The sequence below is a fragment of the Ciconia boyciana genome, chromosome 4 (genome assembly GCF_034638445.1).
Source record: "Ciconia boyciana chromosome 4, ASM3463844v1, whole genome shotgun sequence".
NCBI classification, from domain to species: Eukaryota; Metazoa; Chordata; class Aves; order Ciconiiformes; family Ciconiidae; genus Ciconia; species Ciconia boyciana.
The window spans coordinates 54,136,981-54,159,990 of NC_132937.1; the positions used below are offsets into that span (position 1 = coordinate 54,136,981).

Consider the following 23,010-nt stretch of genomic DNA (forward strand, 5'->3'; position numbering starts at 1 on the left):
GTCCTGATTAAAGCTAACCAGAAATATAATTAGCTTTAGCCTAGATTAATTTTCCACTCTAGTTCACTATGCAGCCACACGAATGCTTATGCCAGCATATGGGAAAAGGCAGCACAAACCCAGGAATGACTGGCTGGCAGAATTGAGTGTATAGGTTGTCTTCTTTGGTGTCAGCCTTGCCTCACGTTTGCTTAAGCTAATTACTGAACTAGGCATAATCAGGCAGCAATGTGGGGAGATGCCACTCTGGATGTTGGTACCCTCGCGAAGTCCCAGATCTGCTGTAAAGGAATGTCAGGAGATATCAGGCTTGGCTCTGCTCAGAAGCTGCGAGGAGCAGCAATACAGGAGACGTAGTTCAACTAGCCACGCTTTACCTACATGGGTGGGCGAGGTGAAACCACCCTGTAATACAAGCACCTTTCTCTGTTGTAACAGTGCTGTGAGATCTTTCTGAACAGCAGAGAGCTAACATGTTATTCAGATGGGATATGTCTGAAGGAGGATCCTCTAAAAACTACTGTTTCATATTGCCTTTAAATACAAGCAGATGTTGCTGTCATTGATTACCCCCTTTCCTGGAAAAATGTGAGGGCTGGAAGCTTCCACTAGAGAAAAATCAGCAAAGACCCCACAGTAGTGAAGGCTCCAGAGGTGAAATACAGGTACAGGCACGGCTCCAGTGCAGTAATCCAGGACTGTCCTAGAAGAGCATTCCTATGGACAAGGAGAAATCCCATTACTGTGTTTGGCTCTCTCTGGCACTTAGCAATAGAGTTTAGTGTTGAGTAGCAAGTTATTCTTCATGGAACAAAGCTATGTAAGTGACTGAAGGGCAAAAAGCAAGAAAAAATCTGTTTTGTCTTACTCTTTTATCTGGTAGTGATGGAAAGGCAGGGAGACTTCCTGGGATTTGATTGATTGACAGAAGGAACACGCTTTTGTTGTATTCATACAGTGCCTAACCCATTTTGGCGCTGGTATACGATGACAGTCCTTAGGCAATCTTGAAATAATACTTTTAATCATATTTTTCTTGATTTACTCTCTCCTCAGGAATGAATTGTCCTAAAATGAAAGGTTGATAAATGTTTTCTTTTGTTGAAAACTAAAGTATTGTTTTACTTGTTTAATTTTTGGAAGCCTTTGAGCTTTGTAGCATTCTAAGTAAGTAGGACAAAAGCTATTTTTACTCATTATAGAGCAAACCAAACTGACTATAAATATGTCTTTCTGCACTTCCTTTCTGTCTTTCAAGGAAAATGCATATCCTAAATAATCAGGCTAGCATTAAAGTTTATGCAGCGCTCTCTAAGAGAGAAGGACCTTTCACAACTGCAAGATTTTCTAAACCAGTGCCTTTTTAACTGTTTGAGTATAAGTTTTAATACTTCTTCATATAGTTTTCTGCTTCTCAGGCATAATTTTCATGTTGCAAGGTATAAGCAACTTCTGGTCATGTCAGAGTAGTGCAAGCTCCCCTTTCTTTGCTACAAGAAGGGAGAAAAGGGGTTGAGCTGACTGGACTGAGCAGAACTGGAGCCTGTTACCAGCCTCAGGAAAAAGATCCTCAGAAAAAAGGGCTGAGCAACCAAGTTTACAGAAAAGATTCAGGAAAGCTATTAAATCTGCTTGTTCAAAATTTCCTGCCCTGCTTGGGCTGAAAAAGGGTACAGAGAGGGATATTTACATTAAAGAGAGAGGGGAGGTGGGTTCTCTGGATATTAATCATCCCAATTTACTTTGATTCAAATAAACCTTCCTCCTTACCTTTTGGAAAGAGTACACAGTGCTGTCATGACAGCCATAAATATAAAAGGGCTGCATGGATATTTAATGGTTTATTATGTTAACCTTATAAACCAATTACTGAGACTAACAGCAGATCGCAGCTGATATACAGCTTTTGCATGAATTAAAAGTCAGAGAAATGCCGTAATGCAAGAAGTCTTCAAGGACAGGAATTCTAGGCTGGACAGTTAAGTTTTGAGCTGTACTAGCAATAGACCTCATACAGATCAGAAACAAGAAATGAGAAAATTACAAAAGGAAGAAAAAGCAAAGTGATAAACTGGGAAAAATTTTATTTATTACACTCTCAAATTTCCAGTTGTTTTTCTTGCTAATACAAACCTTTTTTTAATGCTAAATTTGAATATTTAGTTCAAGCTAACTATTTAGTTCATAGCTACTGTTATCTAATATGTGTAATCAAATCCTGGAAATTAAGGTCTTGAATCATCTACTGCTGGAGAAGACTTTTCCACTCTCTCTGGCACTGTTAGTAGAACAGTCAGAGCTCAGGCAGAGACATAAGGATGTAGATCCTCCACATCATGTGCAAGTGTTTCATTTTCCAGTTGGTGGTTACAGGAAAGGACAACTTTTCCACCTCCATACTGCAATTCTGACCCATTGTTTCTGTGTTTTTCATTTCAGAAATACTGAAGCAGTTTTTCTAAATATTATCAAAATAAGCTGCTTCCACTTTCCAAAATAGTTTTGACATTTTAAAAGAAGTCTGCTTTGATGTTCTGAATTTTTTAATATATTTTCTATTTGGCCAAAACTGAGCATTGATTTCTACCCAAATACACAAGTAATTTTTGCTGCAAGTTGCCATGGTGCAAGTGTGATGTAAGGTGGCTGACTCTCATCTCCCACAGTGTTCACAGACATGTGGCGGTGGTGTCCAGAATCGAGATATACTTTGTAAGCAGCACCTGGCAGATGGAAGCTTGTTAGAGCTGCCAGAAACCTTCTGCTCCATGCCAAGGCCAGTTACCCAACGAGGCTGCAAAAATGAGGATTGTCCCAATGAGTGGCTTCTGTCTGACTGGACACAGGTATGTTCTTTGTATACATGAGTATTGTGCTGTTCTTGGCAATGAAGTTCCTTGGTCCCTTGGGTTAAAGGAGCCAAATGAGCTCAGACTGCACAAAGCGTGTTATGCCCAGTTTTGTCCTGTAATCTGTCCTTATCATCCTGGTAGGGGATGTGATCACTAGCTCAATGTTCCTCTTTGGAGATTGCCTCCACAGATGTGGTTTAGCCATCCAGCCAAACCGTTAAGACCTCCCTTCTGGCATAAACACAAGCCATCTTCAAGACAATAAATCCCTGCCTCTGTCCATGCCTATGCTTATGTTCATCCAAGGCATCAACAAAGAGTAATCTTTACTCCCCCAGGCTAAATGCTTTTTATTCCCAAAGCCTGGCTCTTCTGATGTCAATTGTCTTTTCCTCTTGGGGCCACTCCAACCTTTCCCTAAGATGCAGAGAAGAGAAGGGAGGGATTCCTGCAGTCTGCTGTAGTCACATCATTACAGACACCTGTCACAGTTTAACCCCAGCTGGCAACTAAGCCCCACACAGCTGCTCACTCACTCCCCCCTGGTGGGATGGGGGAGAGAATCAGGAGAGTAAAAGTGAGAAAACTCGTGGGTGGAGATAAAGACAGCTTAAAAGGTAAAGCAAAAGCCATGCACACAAGCAAAGCAAAGCAAGGAATTCCTTCACTCCTTCCCATGGGCAGGCAGGTGTTCAGCCATCTCCAGGAAAGCAGGGCTCCATCACATGTAACGGTTACTGGGAAGACAAACGCCATCACTCCGAACGTCCCCCCCTTCTTTCTTCTTCCCCAGCTTTATATACTGAGCATGATGTCACATGGTATGGAATAGCCCTTTGGCCACTTTGGGTCAGCTGTCCTGGCTGTGCCCCCTCCCAACTTCTTGTGCACCTGGCAGAGCATGGGAAGCTGAAAAGTCCTTGATTTAGTATAAGCACTACTTAGCAACAACTAAAGCATCCCTGTACAAGCAACACTTTTTCCAGCACAAATCGAAAACATAGCTCCATACCAGCTACTATAAAGAAAATTAACTCTATCCTGGCCAAAACCAGCACAACACCAAAGCTCTTTCATTCTAGGACACTGCTTTTGCAATGTTAGCTAGCTACTTCCTTCCTTCAGTTTAGGGATTGCAAAACAAACTCACTCTCCTGAAGTGTTTTGCAACTCTCCAGGCTCCTTTTCTGGCCCCATATGGCTTAAGAAAAATCCCCTTTATATTTATGACAGTATAACTGAAAAAGTAATTTGACCTTTTAATGGCAGTAAGCATGAAAATCATTCCCAATCTTGCAGTCTCTGCCACCACTCTCCCAGTTCTTTTTCATGGAAGGAGGTGGAAATTGCCTTAACTGTGAAAGAAGCACCAGTCACCTCACAGAGCTGTCCCACCTGCATCCTTCCTATGTTGATCTATCTTGACATTTTACTCAAATAAGCGGATGTTGTCATGAAGTCTGCTGCCACTGAATTCTGGCAGTGAAGATGGTAATTCTATTCCCAGCCTGTCCTCCTTCACAAGAAGTTGCTGCGTCATTTATGTTGACATCCATACAACTCACACTTCTGTGTATTAGCACTTATTAAAATCAAATCTGATTTCAATCTCTCCTCCCCATTTCACTTGAAGGCTTTGTTTTTCTTACCCTTAGTGAGTTTTCTCCTCCTCACTTCATCTCCAATTCCCATTACCACATTTGTGCACCTACATGTGACAGAATTCCCTGTGTATCTTTGTGCTACCAACTTTACAGCGCTCAACCCACTTCCCAGCACCTTTACAGACTGCTGCCTGGGTCCCAGTGCAATGGCACTGCCTGTATTCTCACTTTCTGTGATGCCATGTACATAAATATGAAGTAAAATAGGCATGCTGAATTCCATTGAACAATGCCCACCAGTGCATCGAGCACCACAGTCTGCTATTAGGGGGTTTATACTCTTTTGTGTAAGCCATGTGTGGTAACTACCAGGCTGAGGTAACTCATTGGTATCTGAAACACTCATCCATTTATTATTTCTAAGAGATCTGCAACAGTAAAGCTCAAAGAGTAAGTTTAGGCCAGATTTTAGCAGAACAGGATGTATCTGTGAAGTGCAACTCAATGTGGTCTGCTCTTGGCTATGAGCAGGAGTTTCTCCAGCCAGCAGACACAGACATATAGGAACAAAGTGCAAAGACAAGCTTTGTACTGTAACAGAGTACCATTAAAAAAAGGGACACCATCTGAGAGAAAAAAGTGCTAAAGGGAGTGTGGGAAGATTCAAAGCCTCAAAGGACAGAAAATATCTGATATTTAATCTTCCTACTGTGCTTGCACTGTTCGTAACTGAATGGCCAGGTGTTGCTTTGCTTTGTTCCACTGCGATATTTTGAAAGCTGTAACTGATCTTATCATGGTATGAGTATGCAATGTGGATATGGGAGGTGAGGGGGGGTGTGTGACAAGGAGCACCTTTTTGTTTCTAATACACCTTGCTCCTAATGTTTCGCATTCTGTTCCTAGTGTTCAGTGAGCTGTGGAGAGGGCACCCAGAGTCGAAATGCTATTTGCAGAAAGATGCTGAAAACCGGGGGTTCTGTCATCATCAATTCCTCACTGTGCCCACCTTTGCCATTCTCATCCTTGATCAGGCCCTGTGCACTGGGCACCTGTGCAAGTAAGTGGAAAAGATGCTTGGGAGTGTCTGAGGAAAGGGGGCTTGGATGTCCATCACTGAGAAATCCATGCTGTCACCTGCTCCATAACCTTCTCTTGTGCTAGTGTTACTCGGTCTTGCAGAGTGGCTGCTGCTGATGAGTTTTTCTGCTGCGAACAAGTACACTTTGTTTAGCAATAAGGCAAGACAGTGGATGAGAGCTGTAAATTTTACGGTTGGAGCTGAGTGTAAGCCAATGTCCTGGAAGGGAGCTACCAGTTTCTGGAAGAACTGGCTCAAAATTCTGACCCAAATCTAGACCTAAATTTCACAGCTGGAATGTAGAGGCTCAGAGATACAGCACAGCAGCCTGAGGGCAGCTGCAAATAAACTCTCTGTTAGAACAGCTGCAAAGAAAATGGTTGATAAGGGATTTTGTTGAAGATCATTTAAAAACATATTATTTCATTATGACATTCAGAACTGTCTATGACCTGGGATTTCTAATGACCCACGCAACATAAGTTAGATGTATTTTATGTTGGTATTTCATGCATTTGTTGTTGCCCTTCACAAGAGCGGTAGTCTCTCTGTATGCCCTTCGCTCACTTGCGGTAAGCCAACTGGATACGTGAAAGTTCGAAAGTGAGCCTAGCTTCAGCTTAAAGCTATGAACTTTGAAACTGCTAAATGTTGGGTATGTCAGGGAGAAAAGGAGATATGACATTCAGAACCAAGGCTGGGACCAAATGTTGCATGGTATTTACTAATAATATACCTATGCTGCTTTATTTAGTGCTTCATAACAAAAATCTCTGTCATAGACATCTGGAAACTGGAAGGACACACTGAACTAGTGCATTTTAATAGTATTTACCACGTTTTTAAGCTTAGTCCAGACAGTTTTGTTCTGTTCAACATGACTTCCTGAGGTTGCAGCACTTTCATTCTTCCTTACCGCTGTGACCTGCAAGATCATGTTGCCTTTGAGGGTTTGGATGGTAAACACTTGTCTTTTCAATGTATTTATTAAGCAACAATCTTCATTTAAATACTTTAACAAGAACTACATTTCCACTCAAGTTTTCTCCCTCCCACAAAGCTTTTATCCCTGGCTGTTTGGTTTCTGCATGTACCCTGGTCGAGACTACTTTTGCATCCCTAAAGTGCACCCTGTCATTCCTCTTATTTTGATTGCTCCAACTTAATGTTCAGCAGTTGGTGGCCAGTTTCTCCCATTACTGTCTAATGTGTCGAATGCTGCCAGCACCAATGTAAACTGCTTGTTTTGTTTATTGCTATCACATACTAATAATATTAATGATATTTCAGGGCACAACAGGCCAGCTCATAAACAAAGCCCCCACATTATGGCCATAAAGAAAGTTTACATCCAGACAAGGAAGCAGAAGAAGCTACACTTCATTGTGGGTGGGTATGCCTACCTGCTGCCCAAAACCTCCGTTATTCTCCGATGCCCCACACGGAGGTTCCGGAAATCAATGATCACTTGGGAGAAGAATGACAAGAGGCTTGTCAGTTCAGCTCACATCACCATTGCACCCTATGGGTACATGAAAATCCATCGTTTGAAGCCTTCAGACACTGGGACATACACCTGCACAGCAGGGCCAGCCCAGGAGCATTTTGTAATTAAACTAATTGGAAGCAACAAGAAGATCATTGCTGGGCAGCCAACTGGTATTAGGGAGGAAGAGTCCATGAGAAAGGCCAGCTTAAATGAAGCCTTGCGAGCACAGGAGAAACACATCAACGGGATTCTCTTCAATGGGAGCAAGGCTGAAAAGAGAGGGCACCTTGCTGACCCCAGCAGCTGGTATGACGATATTGTCTCAAGGCTGCTACAGCACAGGGGCTGGCCAGGGGAAAATCTGGAGTCCTGGGAAGCCCAGGAGTCCACGGAGAGAAATGCATCCTCAGAGGAGGACCAGAGCCGGGAGTATAACCTGCCATTTACTATGGTCACAGAGCAGAAACGTTTGGATGATATCATAAGGAACTTGTCTCAACAGCCTGAGGAGCTTAAAGATGTCTACACTGAGCAGCTTGTTGTGCAGCTGGCTCACGAGGTTTTCAAGAGCCACTTGGAGCACCAGGAATCTGTCCTCAAAGCGTCAAGTCGAAGAGTAGATTCAGCCTCGGTGGAGTATCCTCTCCACAGGCATGTTTCTGGATTTACCAGCTCCCTGAGGACATCATCTGCTGAAGCATTTCTTCCCACCTCTGTAGACCTGGCAAATGGCTTGCGCAGACCCCATCAAAAGCCTGCCATCCTCCGAAAGATTTCAGCAGCGCAACAGCTTTCTGCTTCAGAGGTTGTTACCCACCTGGGACAGACAGTGGTCCTAGCTAGTGGCACACTGAGCGTGCTGCTTCACTGCGAAGCGGTGGGAAACCCAAAGCCCACCATCACCTGGGCTAAGAATGGAGAGGAGGTGAAATACAATGATAGGTAAAACGTACTATTTAACTTTTAAGAATATAATTGATATTTTGACTCTTCAGTTTCCATGTTTTACTGCCTGTCAGTCCCATGGACAAAACCATATTTTGCTGTAGTCTGATTTCATAGCAGAAAGAAGGGCTAACATATGTGAAGTGGTAAACAGGGCACTGTAACTCTTCAGCAAGGTCTGGATGCTGGGTCAGTCTGGTGTGGCAAACAGGGGCTTTACTTCTGTTTCAGTAAGTAAAAAGAAGAGTTTGTAAAGTACTAAAGTAGATAAGTGCCTAATGCAGTCAACAGAACACTCCATGTCTGGAGACTGGGAGCCTTAGTGTATTTTCCCATCTGAAGGTGGAGGTTTCTGCTATGAAGATTGGTTTTGAGATACGAAGATTGATTATTGATTATTACTATTATCCTCTAATGGAGATATGAATTGCATTTCTCACAATGCTCCAGCGGGGTCTGTCTGACATGGTTGCGGTAGCAGAACCACAGAATCACAGAATTGTATAGGTTGGAAAAGACCTTTAAGATCATCAAGTCCAACTGTAAACCTAACACTACAAGACCACCACTACACCATGTCCCTAAGCACCTCATCCAAATGTCTTTTAAATACTTCCAGGGATAGCGACTCAACGACATCCCTGGGCAGCCTGTTCCAATGCTTGATAACCCTTTCAGTGAAGTCAAATTTCCTAATATCCAGTCTAAACCTCTCCTGGCGCAACTTGAGGCCATTTCCTCTCATCCTGTCACTTGTTACGTGGGAGAAGAGACCGACCCCCACCTCACTACGACCTCCTTTCAGGTAGTTGTAGAGAGCCATAAGGTCTCCCCTCAGCCTCCTTTTCTCCAGGCTAAACAACCCCAGCTCCCTCAGCCGCTCCTCATAAGACTTCTGCTCTAGACCCTTCACCAGCTTCGTTGCCCTTCTCTGGACACGCTCCAGCCCCTCAATGTCTCTCTTGTAGTGAGGGGCCCAAAACTGAACACAGTATTCGAGGTGCAGCCTCACCAGTGCTGAGTACAGGGGCACGATCACTTCCCTAGTCCTGCTGGCCACACTATTCCTGATACAAGCCAGGATGCCATTGGCTTTCTTGGCCACCTGGGCACACTGATGGCTCATATTCAGCCGGCTGTCAACCAACACCCCCAGGTCCTTTTCTGCCAGGCAGCTTTCCAGCCACTCTTCCCCAAACCTGTAGCGTTGCATGGGGTTGCTGTGACCCAAGTGCAGGACCTTGCACTGAACCTTGTTGAACCTCATACAATTGGCCTCAGCCCATCAATCCAGCCTGTCCAGATCCCTCTGCAGAGCCTTCCTCCCCTCAAGCACATCAACACTCCCGCATAACTTGGTGTTGTCTGCAAACTGACTGAGGGTGCACTCAATCCCTTCGTCCAGATCATTGATAAAAATATTAAACAGGACTGGCCCCAACACAGAGCCCTGGGGGACACTGCTTGTGACTGGCCGCCAATGGAGTAAACTCCATCCACCACCACTCTTTGGGCCCGGCCATCCAGCCAGTTCTTTACCCAGCGAAGAGCACAGCCGTCCAAGCCATGAGCAGCCAGTTTCTCCAGGAGAATGCTGTAGGGAACCGTGTCAAAGGCTTTACTGAAGTCTAGATAGACAACATCCACAGCCTTCCCCTCATCCATTAGGCGGGTCACCTTGTCATAGAAGGAGATCAGGTTGGTCAAGCAGGACCTGCCTTTCCTAAACCCATGCTGTCTGGGCTTGATCCCTTGGTTATCCTCTATGTGCCGTGTGATGGCACTCAAGATGATCTGCTCCATCAGCTTCCTAGGTACCGAGGTCAGGCTGACAGGCCTGTAGTTCCCTGGGTCCTCCTTCCGGCCCTTCTTGTAGATGGGTGTCACATTTGCTAACCTCCAGTCAACTGGGACCTCCCCAGTTAGCCAGGACTGCTGGTAAATGATGGAAAGGGGCTTGGTGAGCACTTCTGCCAGTTCCTTCAGTACTCTCGGGCACATCTCATCAGGCCCCATAGACTTGTGGATGTCTAAGTGGTGTAGCAGGTCACTAACCATTTCCCCCTGGATTATGGGGGCTCCATTCTGGTTCCCATCCCTATCTTCCGACTCAGGGGGCTGGGTACCCAGAGAACAATTGGCCCTGCTATTAAAGACTGAGGCAAAGAAGGCATTAAGTACCTCAGCCTTTTCCTCATCCTTGGTCACTGTGTTCCCTCCCTCGTCTACTAGAGGCTGGAGATTCTCCTTACCTCTCCTTTTGCTGCTCATGTATTTGAAGAAGTATTTTTTGTTGTCTTTTACAGCAGTAGCCAGATTGAGCTCTAGCTCGGCTTTGGCCTTTCTAATTTTCTCCCTGCACAACCTCGCTACACCTTTGTAGTCCTCCTGAGTTGCCTGCCCCTTCCTCCAAAGGTTGTAGACTCTCCTCTTTTTCCTGAGTTCAAGACAGAGTTCTCTATTCAGCCAGGCCGGTCTTCTTCCCCGCTGGCTCGTCTTTCGGCAGCTGGGGACAGCCCGCTCTTGTGCCTTTAGGACTTCCTCCTTAAAGAATGTCCAGCCTTCCTGGACTCCTTTGCCCATTAGGGCTGCCTCCCAGGGGACTCTGTCAACCAGTCTCCTAAACAGGCCGAAGTCTGCCCTCTGGAAGTCTAAGGTGACCCCCTCATCGCTTCTCCAGTTATCAAAAACTCTATCATTTCATGATCACTCTGCCCAAGACGGCCTCCCACCATCACATCGCTCACAAGTCCTTCTCTGTTCGTGAACAAGAGGTCCAGCGGGGCACCTTCCCTAGTTGGCTCACTCACCAGCTGTGTCACGAAGTTATCTGCCGCACACTCCAGGAACCTCCTAGACTGTTTCCTCTCTGCTGAATTGTATTTCCAGCAGACATCTGGTAGGTTGAAGTCCCCCACAAGAACAAGGGCTAGCGATTGTGAGGCTTCTCCCAGCTGCTTATAGAATATAGAAGATGGAGGAAGTGAGGCTTCTGCCTTCCACACATGTATCTGTGTGTAAAACTGCCCCAGTATAAAGCTCAGGGGGTATTACAATCACCATTCCCTGTGTATGTTCCGGTGGAGGCTGGAAACGGTGGAACCATACTTCATGGCTATTTGCAACTATGCTATCATCTCAACACACTGATCTCTAAGCATTAGTCTTCTGATGTGAGTTGGTGCATCCTCATCTGTTCAAACTCCAGTGTGCTGGCCCCACGTGTAGCCTGAGAACTTGAGTAATAAAATGCTTTTATCAGTGTACCACAGAAAGGATGCTGTTTTTCCTTCAGGTAGCCTTTACCTACCTATCACTCCATATTATTAATTTGTGTCCAAGAGCACACAAAAAGATATTATTTTCAATGCTAGTTATACATTAACTCTGTTGATAACATACATTTTGCTGATGTGTATACTTGAGATTTTATGTTTTGGTTCTATTCTGTGAGAAAGCGGTATGTAAGGATAGGCTGAGAGTTTAAGAGGCAGTTACATTAACCAACATGGTGCAACAAAGCAGTCCAGGGATCTGCAAGCAGCTTTTTCTGAACAAGATTCTGACCTCAGTTAAGACGTCTGTATTTAGTCCTAAGGTCAGCTTGGGAAATGGGAAAAGGTGGAGTCAAGGCAAAAATTAATTTCCAGTGTGGTGCCTGTGGATCATCCAGTAAAGTCTTGATTTAGGTACAATTGCTACTTCTGCATAGTTATACAATTAGTTTATTAGCTCCTGCTCACTTTGGCAACTGAATCACTCCAAAATCGTCATTTTCTCTAATGTACTGAATTTCCTGGTTCTTGTCTCTCTCTCTGTGCCTGAAGGCTAGTAAGTACATTAGGTTTCACACAAAAAATAGTAACTTTTGCAGGGGGAGGAGATACTAAGAGCAAGAATGTATCTCTTGTGGAAATCACATGCAGTCTTAATCAAGACTTGGGCCCATAGTATCTCTTTATTTGGCTATATTCCTGTGAAAATATCTTCATGGCCCCCCAAAAGTTTCATGTATAGATTTTCATTGCCCGTGGTTACATCCTGTTGGAATTGTGCCATTAAGGGATTTTTTTTTTTCTCTACTTGAAATGACTGTGATTTCTGTGGTATGCTTGAAAGGGAATGGAGGTTACATAAAGTCCACATGTGGTTAATGCTGGACACTACACTCATGAGAAAATTACAAGTTTATTTCACACCATATAAGCAGTCATGGTGTAGCAACAGGCAGATTCATTTAACTGACAATAAAAGAGTCTTACGATTTCTGAAATTTTAGTTTGGATTCTTTTTTTTTAATTTTACAACGCCTTTCAGCCTTTTTTTTTCCCCATTCAGTTTGGCTGAAATAGTATTAAATGCTGTGTTGTATTTCTGAGTTTTCAGGCAACATGTGTGCTCAAAATTTCTATCAGAAAGACTGAGGGAAGTACAGTTTATTTGCCAGTTAGTAGCGTCATTCATTGACAACTCTTCTTTAAAGGTTGAGGCAGTTTCCACTTTATGAACTTCCTTCTGTACTCATCACTTATGGTTCCTCCAGGTTGGTGGGTGGAGGAGGAAACGAGCAGTGCTCTGGGCTTCAGAGATACTCAGCATCTGTAACTTTGGAGCTAATGGAAGCTTAGAAATCATGGTGCATATAAAAATTGGGTTGTGGATGTTTTGCTGGGGTCTTAACAGCAGTATTCTGGCTTTGGCTCAGAATGCTCTTGCTGGCTGCCAGTCAGCTGTGTAAATTAAAGCCACAGTTTAAGCAGTCTCACAGTGTACTGCTGTAAACTGCAAGTCCATCTGCATACAGTGGTGTTTGGTAAGTTTGAGCTGTCTTTCAGCTCTGCAGCTTGTCTTCTTCATACTTTGCCAGCCACTGAATGGAGGAGAGAAACCAGTTTTCCAGCTCACCTCTGTCTTAATGGGAATAAGAAAATTAATATAGATGGGCCTTCCTGTACCAGTATCAAAGAGAGACACTTCTGGTGAGGAAGGTCAGAGAGTTGTGCTGAAGTCCCTCAGCTCATTCCCTACTGAGTATACTGAGATTCTGGTTTGTGTCTGGTTTGTATTGTGATTTTTAGAGTGTAGGCTGCTGGTTTTAGGTTGGGTGATAGCTATCTCTATTGTGTATTACCAAATACTGAGATAAAGGCACTCACTTTCATGCACTGTGGCCGTGGATTTTGTCTGGACCAGTGATGTAGCAACGAAAGGCTCTATTCCCATTGCCTCCTTCCATGAGCTGTGCCATCCACCTAAACGTGTTTATGACTCCTACTACATAGCTCCACTTGCAAAAGTTACTTTCTTTAGCTTTAGTCTAGGTACTGTCACAAAAAGACATAACACAGGCCCCAAAAAAGCGTTGGTTTTCAGTTACTCAATAGAATGAAAACATATGATACAAAAAGCTGCAGCAGTTGAAAATATCTGTGTGGTTCCAGTAAAAGATCCTTGACTTGAGTCTGCATATTCAGCCTGAGTGCATATTTAACATGAGCGTCCATACTCTCTCCTAAGGTTAAAGTGTCAGGTTAACGCCAGCATGGGTTCTGAGTGCAGTTTCAGAGCCTGCTAGCATCTATACCAACATCTGGAGACTTCTGTAAATGTTGGAAAATGTTTTATTTCAAAGAAAGTTCAGATTAACTTCCTTAGGAATCAATTTTAAAAGTGAAAAATCTTTGAGGGATTTATGCATTTTTTAGTAAGCCTTCCAAGTATGCTGTAATTTCCATCACTGGGAACCCGTTGGTACTTGATAATTCAACTTTGCTAAAACAGAAATGTATTTTATAAATGGACATGAAGCAGAATGTAAAGAGTACATGATAGAGAATTAGGTGTTTGCGAGGTGCCGTCTGAATTAGTCACTGATATAGGTCCTGTAAAATAATTTTTTGTCTTAGAGACAATGCAGTGTGGAGCAACTGAGATGAGACTGATTAAACATTAAGCTGTATTATTTTAAGTCCATAAACAAGATTCTGAAGACATGTTGCTGACAGAAATAATTGCTACAGCTGGTATTTTTTTCACCACTGACAAGCAACTCAATACCTAACAAAAATAGCAATCTACGAGCAAATAGGGAATACAGCCAAAATCATTCTATACAAAGAGGGATAATAAAAGATCTGCTTTCAAGAAAAGCAGCTATGCCAAATTGTGACACACAAATAACAGAAAGAATTATTGAAAATAAGAGGACATTAGCTTTGTTTCCAGAGAAGGACATTAAAACTTGGGTTGAAAAAATAGGAAGACGTAGCTGCATTGGAGTTTATTTTTTTTAAAGGCACCTACCTGGCCTACTTCTGTTTCTAAAAATATTTGTGCTATCTTGAGGTGACTTATACTGACAAAGAGAGATTTACATGAGCAGAGTTGATTAACAACAAACAAATATGATCCCTTGTGTTTTACAAGGTGCAGTATTAAGCAAGCTCTTTCCTCAACCTGAAGGTGATAGAAACATTTGTTAAAACTTTTTTTTAGGAGGTTGTACGTGTTAGTTTGATGTAGGACTGACTGATCAGCCTACATACTATATTTGCACACATGCAGGCAGAACACACACAACTTTTAACTGTGATATGCTAATATAATTTGGGACAAATTCTGAAGCTGTAATGAATTACATGTAGAGATTGAACCAGTCAGTGTTAAACAAAAAATTTACAGATGAGATACTGATGCATGCTAACACTAGTTTTGTAAGTAAATAAATTTGTTAGTTGCTGGCACTGTTAGCAGTGGCTAACTAAAAATCTACCCTGTTTATGACTAAGTAGTAAGAAAGAAAAGATCCTTGAAAGCAGAAGTGTGGAGGGAATTCTTTCAATCATTGGGGGTTTTTGCTGTGCAAACAAAGATACAATTTAAAAATGATTAATGTTTGTTTTGCAAATGTGCATTTTTCTAAGCACTTGCAAAACGGTTGACAAAAGGCAGCTCTTTCCTTTTATTATTAATAATAATTATTATTATTCAAAAAAGGGTCAAAAAAGAATTTTAACTCTGGATTTTTTCCTGTAATAGATTTTGATGGGTGGCCCCAATCTGGTTTGGTTTAGAGATCTACCACCCACAGTGCTGCGCAAGATCAAGTATCTGCTGCTTTTTGGTCCATGAGACAATAGTTTTCATTGTGGGGTTGGGAGTGGAAAGAAACCATCATCTCCAGGATCTGCAAGCAGACTTTTATTGCATGTGTTTTACAGGCATATCTCTCCCCCACTTTCACCCTTGTCACTGTCAATCACTGCCTCAACTAAGAGTTTACGTACAACAGCTGCTGAAAGTTGCTGATGGCAAAAGTAATTTATCATTAGGTTTTATCAACAGTTTCGGCCAAAAAATTAAGAGAAAGGAACAATAATCACGAAGTATACTGTGCTGAAAATAAGGGAACATAAGCATTGCCAAGAGCCCATGGACTGAATTCTTGCTTAAACAGGTATACATCAGGACCTGATGGAGTTATACCACTGCAAAACCAGACTGTGAAAAAAGCAGTTCATAAAAGCTCTAAGGCCATATTCATCCCATTTAACCATGGGCAGTACACTGAAATCACAGTAGGCTCCTCTTACTGGCAGAGGAAAGAAGCAGTTGGTTCAGCCCAAGGAGGAGCTGAGTATTCCTCTCTGTCTTCACTGACTATTAGGGGAGCAACAAAACAGCTGAGTTTGTAAAAACTGCCCAGCAATCAAAGAATTTGGAGCTTATTTCAGGCTTTTCCACTGAGCCTGTGGTTCACTTCATTTCTTTCTGCCTAACTTCAGCAGGTTTCATGATTTTTCCCTTGCAATAATTTGGCTTTTTCTTTACTATTGCTACTCCTGCTTTGCAGAACTGGGGGGGCAGGGAGGCTGGGCAGCTCATTCAACATCATACAGGAAGTGACACAGCAGAGGAGGAGGTTTCACAAACCATGGGCAGATGTCCTAAGTACTCAGCAATCTTCCTCTAATACACATATCAGCAGTAGAAGAACTGGGAATGAGACTAAAATTTAAGTAATCACAGCTCACAGCTCAAAGTCTCAATGTAAGACTTTAAATTTCTTAATAGATTTTTAAATATAACCTAAAGGCGTGAACTGGAAAAAAATTACCTAAACCTGAAAAAATCCCAGTAAATATATTCATGCTCACATAAACTAAGAGACTATTACACCTTTCTTTCTGCTTTACTCCAGGATGCTACTTCAGCCTGATGACTCCTTGCAGATTCTAGCGCCCGTGGAAGCTGATGTGGGTTTCTATGCCTGCAATGCGTCCAATGCCCTGGGATCTGACGCTGTGTCCATTGCTGTCACTCTAGCAGGTAACAGTTCACTCTCTGTGATTGCAGGATGATCCCTGCCACTTGTGTGATTCTGGACAGAAATCGTTTGTGGGGGAACAAGTGGCTGTGGATGCTGGGTGGGCAAGGTGGATCAACAGAGGTACACTGGTGAAAACACAGGGTGCGAGCTCTGGAAAAACCTGAGGCATAGTCCAACTCTCACAGACAGTTAATGAGATTTGTGGATTTCTGCAAGAGATCAATGCAGCTGATCAATGCAGAACAATCAGTGCTGCATTGATTAGCTGATCAATGCAGCGTGATAATCATCTGATGTGCTCTCGAGACAGTGGTCATCCTGATTATTCACAGCCTGTATTGGGCCGTGCAGTCCAAGCCTCCTAATTCCTATGCTTCATTTTAAACCTATCACTGGTCTCTTCAAGTCTAACAGACTGATTGAAGGACTTATTCAGATGTACATTAGGCAAGCCTGAAAAATACCAGAGCTAAAGAGCTAGCCCCTTGCGGGATCAAGCCCTGTATCATATTTGATCCATTGTGGCACAAGCATGGCTGACACTGTTTCAATTGCTGGCAAATAGAGGTTCACAAAAAATTAACTTCTGTTTATATTTCTCTAGTAACGGTTGAGTTCTAAAGCAGACTAAATATCCTTTGTTAGTTTAGATTTCAGTTCTAAAGAAAACTCACCCAAATAAAAGCCAAGGGAAATGGGAGGTAGTGCATGAATCCAGCTTCTTCAAGGTTCATTGGTAGGCAACGTCAGCAGGCTCAGAACCACGTCAGGACTAGTGGAAGGACAGAGCAGCAAATGTGAATGAGGACCTGTTGAGTAAGATGAAGAGACAGAAGAGACAGCTAAGGACTGTGATGAGGCAGAGAGGTGTTAGAGAAGGAGGATCCTATTTATCACAAAGGCAAAAAGAAACACATTTGGAATGTTAGAAAGCTTATTGATTTATCAGACCTCTCCATTTCACTGTTCCAGAGTGTGGAAGCATCTGAAGGCCTCCAATGTGCAGGCAGTGACCATCAGCTGCCAGTGTATCCATGTATGATTAGAGGAAGGAATAGCTGTTAATGAGAATGAGGTTTTTACACCAAACACAGAGAAATTTCAGATAAAGCAAATCTAAGCAATGGCCAGCAGTGAAGCTCTGATGATCCATAAACCAACTGGAAAGAGACCTTGTATGTCCCTTAGAAGGAGAACAGCTGAATACCCCAGGGTGCAAAAGGAAGATCTGCATCAAAGCTACATATTACATGTAGGCAAAAACAAAGAGACTGACCCTTTTTACACTACTGCAGATCAGGAATATCTTTGCTGAATTCCAGGCAGCAGGGCAGTGGTGTTGCTGCTAAGACAGTATAGTGTTTTATAAGGACCAACTCCACAGTAAACCTCTTGTGTTGCACCAGTAAGAAGCTGAACATGAGGTTAAAAAATCATCAGTCAAAACTGCTATTCTGTCCATATTGCTCCAGTGAGTTTAAAAGTCATAGTCTTTGTACAACGTAATTTGTGGAGACAATTTTGTGTGAAGCTATAGAAAAATAGACTGAGTATTAGGTATACATGTGGCACAGGAAAGCTATTCACTTTTTTATTATCATTAATTATCAAGGCTGTAGTTTAACCTTTTTAGATGAATTAACATTCATGCATCCCAGACTCAAACTGAACTCTGCTTAGGAACCGGTATACATTTCCATCTCACATCCAAGGCAAAGAGCTGAACATCTTATATAATGAGGCCATAAATATCAAAATGAGATACTGAGCAGTTTTTGGAACAAAGCAACAACCTTTTTGGCATAATGGAAGTACTTTCTCCAAAAAAACTGGAAAGCTGAGACGATCTTTAGAGGGATCAGGAGTCAGGCCGAAAGCTTATTTCATTGAAGAATTTTCTGATTAGTTTAACACATGCATGGAAAAAAAGACAGTGGAATATGTTTCCATTTTTCTCAATGGTTTGCTACTCGTTTATGGGTTGAACAGCTAATAGATTTTTAATCTTTTTATGAGATTGTGGAAACCAATCAGGAAAATAAAAGGATGACGGATAGCTGAAGAATTTTTCTTTCTTTTCTTTAGGCTTTGCCACAAAGCATCAAAACTTTTGGAGATATTTCAACAATAAAATGTAATCTTTTACTTTGCTATTCTTAGGCATTAAAAGCACCAAAAGAAAAATTAAAAAAACAAAACAAAACAAAAACCAAAACCCAAACTGATATGACAGGAATTCCAGATCAAGGGCATCTTTTAAAAGCCCTGGAAATATAGCTATAGGGAGCAATTTATAGTTAGGGCTGAATTAAATTTTCAGGACTCTCCATGAGCTCAGTGAAAGCAAATTCTTTTTCTCACCTCCATCTTTTCTTCCTTGGTCACCTCCAGATTAACACACAAATGAAGCCAGTGGTAGACATCAGCCTAAAACTACAGCTTCTGAAGGCAGATGATGGTATCTGAACCTGTTTTGTATCTGACCATCTATTTAAAGGGGAGAAAAAAAGTGTTTATAGATTTTTTTATAAAGATGAGTTTGAAAATACAACACTGAGTCAAAAACTCCCAAGTCCCATACTATTTAAAGTTATGTTGTCATATTCTGCCCCTCCTCCCAACATCCTGCCTGCAGACAATTTTGGCTGGGACAGGGAGCTGCCTTAACCCAGCTGTCAGCTCTGCTGCTTCACTCCCTTCTCTCAGAGCTAAGTCCAAGTATCTCTGAACTGTTTTGTGTCACATGCCTTTACAGTGCCTTTACATGCCTTTACAGTGCCCCTACAAAAGGAGTTGCAGAAGGCTCATCAAGCCCCCAGTGGTGGATAACTCCATAGCTAATCCCACATAGACAGGCACAATAGCAAGGGAAGACCTTGACCCACTTGCTTGCTGTAACCGATGTTGGAAGCACACTGAAAACAATTTGAAAAGTTTGTTGCAGGCAAAGCAGGTATCTTTGTTAGAGATAAACAATGTTAATGCATAACACTGTTCCTACAGGCTTTAGATAAAACACAACAGGTTATCTGACATAAAAGGGCTTATGTCTCTCATCTTCTTACGCTAGCCATTATGAGAAAACTTTCTGGTTATGGTCTGGTCTTCCCAATCCCAGTGTTTCCACTGTAGGTTAAAGAAAACATGATCAAGGTGTAGAAACAGCTTGCATGTTGTTCTAAACCTCTTGCACTATTACTGTGCCTGTAGCCATCACTCAGGCTTCTTTTTCCTGTTTGCCCTTTGGCAAAGGGTGGTATTTTGGTTGCAGTACCAGGCAAACATCTTGCTGCAGCTCCAATTGTACTGGTGTTTATTGATTCAGCTGGTCCTCATGTGTGTCCATATGGCTTTAATGCTATCCTGCCTCTGCTCTAAGTATGCTTTTTCTTTTTCCAAGACAGCTTTTCCCATGGAATTTGGTGACACTGTAAAATTATAAAGAACAGGTGGCCTCATACTCCAGCATTTTCCCTTATCCACCTGTCCTGTGTAGGTACCTTCACACAGAGTGTCCCAGGATATCTGTCCCATGCAAGTCCAGTGTGCTTGGTCTGATAAACTGTGGTGCTTCTTTTATGCAGGAAAGCCATTGATAAAGGCATCAAGAGCTACTGTGATCAACACTGAATCGCCTGCTGTCACTGTTGATATTGGAAGCACAGTGAAAACAATCCAGAGAGCAAATGTTACCATTAGCTGCCAGGTCGCAGGTGAGAAATTACTTGGTCTCCCATGCAGGTGCCTTCAGCTATAAATTTCTGTGGGGTTCTTTGCTAAATTGGTGTCTCCAGGTGCAGCTGGGTGAAACTGCAAGGTCTTCCTAGGACTCAGGCAAACTTCATTGCTTCCATTAATTCTTAGCATAGAAATTGTCCTCCTTTTATCAATACCAACAAGGAAAGTGTAGTGGCTTAAGAAAATTGGTCTGGAACAATACAACAGGCACCTTTGTTAGAGATACACGGTGTGATGTGGATACAAAAAAACTGATACACATTCCTACCTGTTGGGGATGTTTGGTAAGAATATACAAGTATGGACTGACTCATTTCCTCATTGACAGGGTTTTCGAAGTCCACTCTCATTAGTTCCTTCTTTTCCTGCCAAACTCTGTTTTTTCAAATTAAGGGCATGTTAGCACACTCTTTTTCTTATTTTTCTTTTCTCACCTTGGTAGTGCAGGAATTCAGAGGAATTCTGCTGAAACAGGGTTCTCCCTGAAACTGTTTTCCAGAGACTGAATGTCCCTCAGTCTTACAATAAATGTTTGCCTCTTTCCAATGGTGACCAAAAAAGGTTGACCTTATCTGCATGTTGCAGTCCTACGGCTGTTGGTGGGAATGGTGTTGGTATGGGGAGGAGGGGTGAGGAAAGAGAGAGAGCTGGGAAATCTCTAAAGACCCAGGGCCAGGCCTTTGATTCATTACACTTTCATGCATAGTATGAGGGGGGAACAGGAGGGGAAGGGAGCAGCTTATAAAACACAAAGTGAGCCATGCTGAGTATTACACAAATATCTGCAGTGGAGGCTTGTATGAAGTCCCTTAGACCCTTGCTTTAGCTTCTTGTCCCTAGCAGCTACATCAGTTTACTCTAAATAAGCATCTGCACTGCAAATATACAAATGTTCTGCTTTTTTTATGCTTCCTCCTCACTTTAAGGACTTAGTGGTTGTCAGTTTTCCTTCTTCAAGTGCTGCCAACCACACCCCTATGCAAATTCTTCAGTAAAAAGGGTATTTGGCTCAAGTTTCACTATTTGTGGGTGCTTTGCTAAAGGACAGATGACCAATAGCTGCGCAAACACTAGGCTGGGACCCCAATTTATTAATGACTCTCAGTGGGATTAATGAACGAGAAATACAGTATCACTTTTCCTACTGGTTCATGAAGGAGTAAATTTAGTAATTCTGTTGCCCTCTCAACATAGACACTAGACAATCCCTTGCAATCAGACTGATGTCTAGTGTCTTTCAAGGAAGAAGGAGATGAAAGGTGTACTCTTTTTCCCCAGGCCCCTGCATGGCCACCTGCACTGATAGTGTGTGAAAGAGACTAAGTATTATATAAGCCTAAATTATTTTGGATTTCTCTCTCTGGGTTCTCTCAGCTGCAGATGGGGAGGCCCCACAGATGTAGACAGTGATTGCTGATTTAAGAAGTGCAGCCATTTCTCTTCAATATAAAGACATCATGAAAAGAGCAGGACATGGCTGAACGAAAGTGCCAGAGTTGTTCTGGCATCAGGGAGCCAGAGGGGAGCACAGCATGTCAGGAGCACAGATTCAGTGCCTTTTCTGAGAGGAAAATAATCTCTAGCAATTTTATGAAGCCTACCTACTATGACAATGTACGCTCACAATGGAAAATTTTAGCAGTGTCACAGCAGAATCACTGCCTTCTCTCCCAGAAGAAAGCTTTTTGCTATCTAGTAGCATTACTGGTTTTTTTGATTCTTCTGTGATACAGAAGAAATTTGCTTAAACCATAATTTTCTTCATGGGTGTTTATCTTCTGCTACTGCCTCCACAGAAAATGTCAACTATGTTTGACACCAGAGATTAATACTGTTGAAATTATGATAAGTCATAAACCACAAGCTGTGATGTTACACAGGGAATAAGAGAGTGAGTAATGAGGGCAGAAATATTTTATAGGCACTAGAATCCTATTTTCATACAAACAGTGTTAATAATTGAACAGCAATTTTAAAAAGCTACATATGGGAAGAGATCCAGGAACAGAGTGATTTCTATCAGCTGTCTCATGTATACCTCAAAAATACACCATCTCATAAAGCCTGTTAAAGAACATGACAATAAATATAGTTTTCCTTCTAATGTAAGCACAAATTTTTTGTTTTAGCATCAGCGTTGTGATTATCCAACCTTTTAATATATTTTCGATCATTCTACTTAGAACAATCAATTCTGATGAGAAAAGTAACATGCACTATTGCTTCAGTCAGCAAACGTGTCGTATCCTAGTGAGTTCTTCAGAGTAGATGAACTTTACAGCTATGTAGTTTGCCAAAGTTCCCCAGAAGGCATTAACAATGAAATGGCCATCAGATCATAGTAAATTTATGTGCAATGGTTAATGCAATAACATCTGATAATAAAAAATAAATTAGAGTGCGAGAATGAAGTGAACATAATTAGAAAGCAAATTAACATATCCAGAAATTATGTGGAGACTTATCTAGATGAAAACACTCTTTCACACAGCTTTGTAAAACTGTAGCCTTTTTCCTTCTGTTACTTTCCCTCTGGTCATTTCAGGATGCCCTGAACCAGCACAGCAACTCAGTGCTCAGGTCCAGATCAGAATTTTGTGCCTGCTAATCTCATCATTATAAGCTGTGTTGCTATCACTGAGCTGTATAGTCTGTAGTATAGGACCATGCATGTATTGGATCTTGATGTCTTGGCTCATAAAAGGACATGTCTTTACTGAGAGTCAGCAGGACAGCAGAAAATATTTATAAGAGAAATATTAAGTATAAGGATCGGTTACAACATTTTCTAAAGTTGCTGTTGCTGTAAAGGGACAGAAATATACACTTGCTGCTGACAGGTGTTGATAAGCCTGGAGAATGTTTGTTAAAAACAGGAAATAAATGATAAGAGAACATTACCAGAGCCTCGGGAGTAATTTTATATTGCTCTTTAACTTCTTATGAAAGGCACAAGCACTGTCAAAGTTTGT

The 23,010-nt window shown here is 42.2% G+C and overlaps 1 protein-coding gene across 1 annotated transcript in view; it reads left to right on the forward strand.

Moving 5' to 3' along the window:
* The window catches only part of ADAMTSL1 (ADAMTS like 1), a 468,435-nt gene that overhangs the window by 412,035 nt on the left and 33,390 nt on the right, over positions 1-23,010 (forward strand). The window contains 5 exon segments of the mRNA XM_072860932.1: positions 2,667-2,846; positions 5,363-5,516; positions 6,828-7,968; positions 16,172-16,299; positions 19,885-20,013. Of these exon segments, the coding sequence (XP_072717033.1) occupies positions 2,667-2,846; positions 5,363-5,516; positions 6,828-7,968; positions 16,172-16,299; positions 19,885-20,013 (1,732 nt within the window).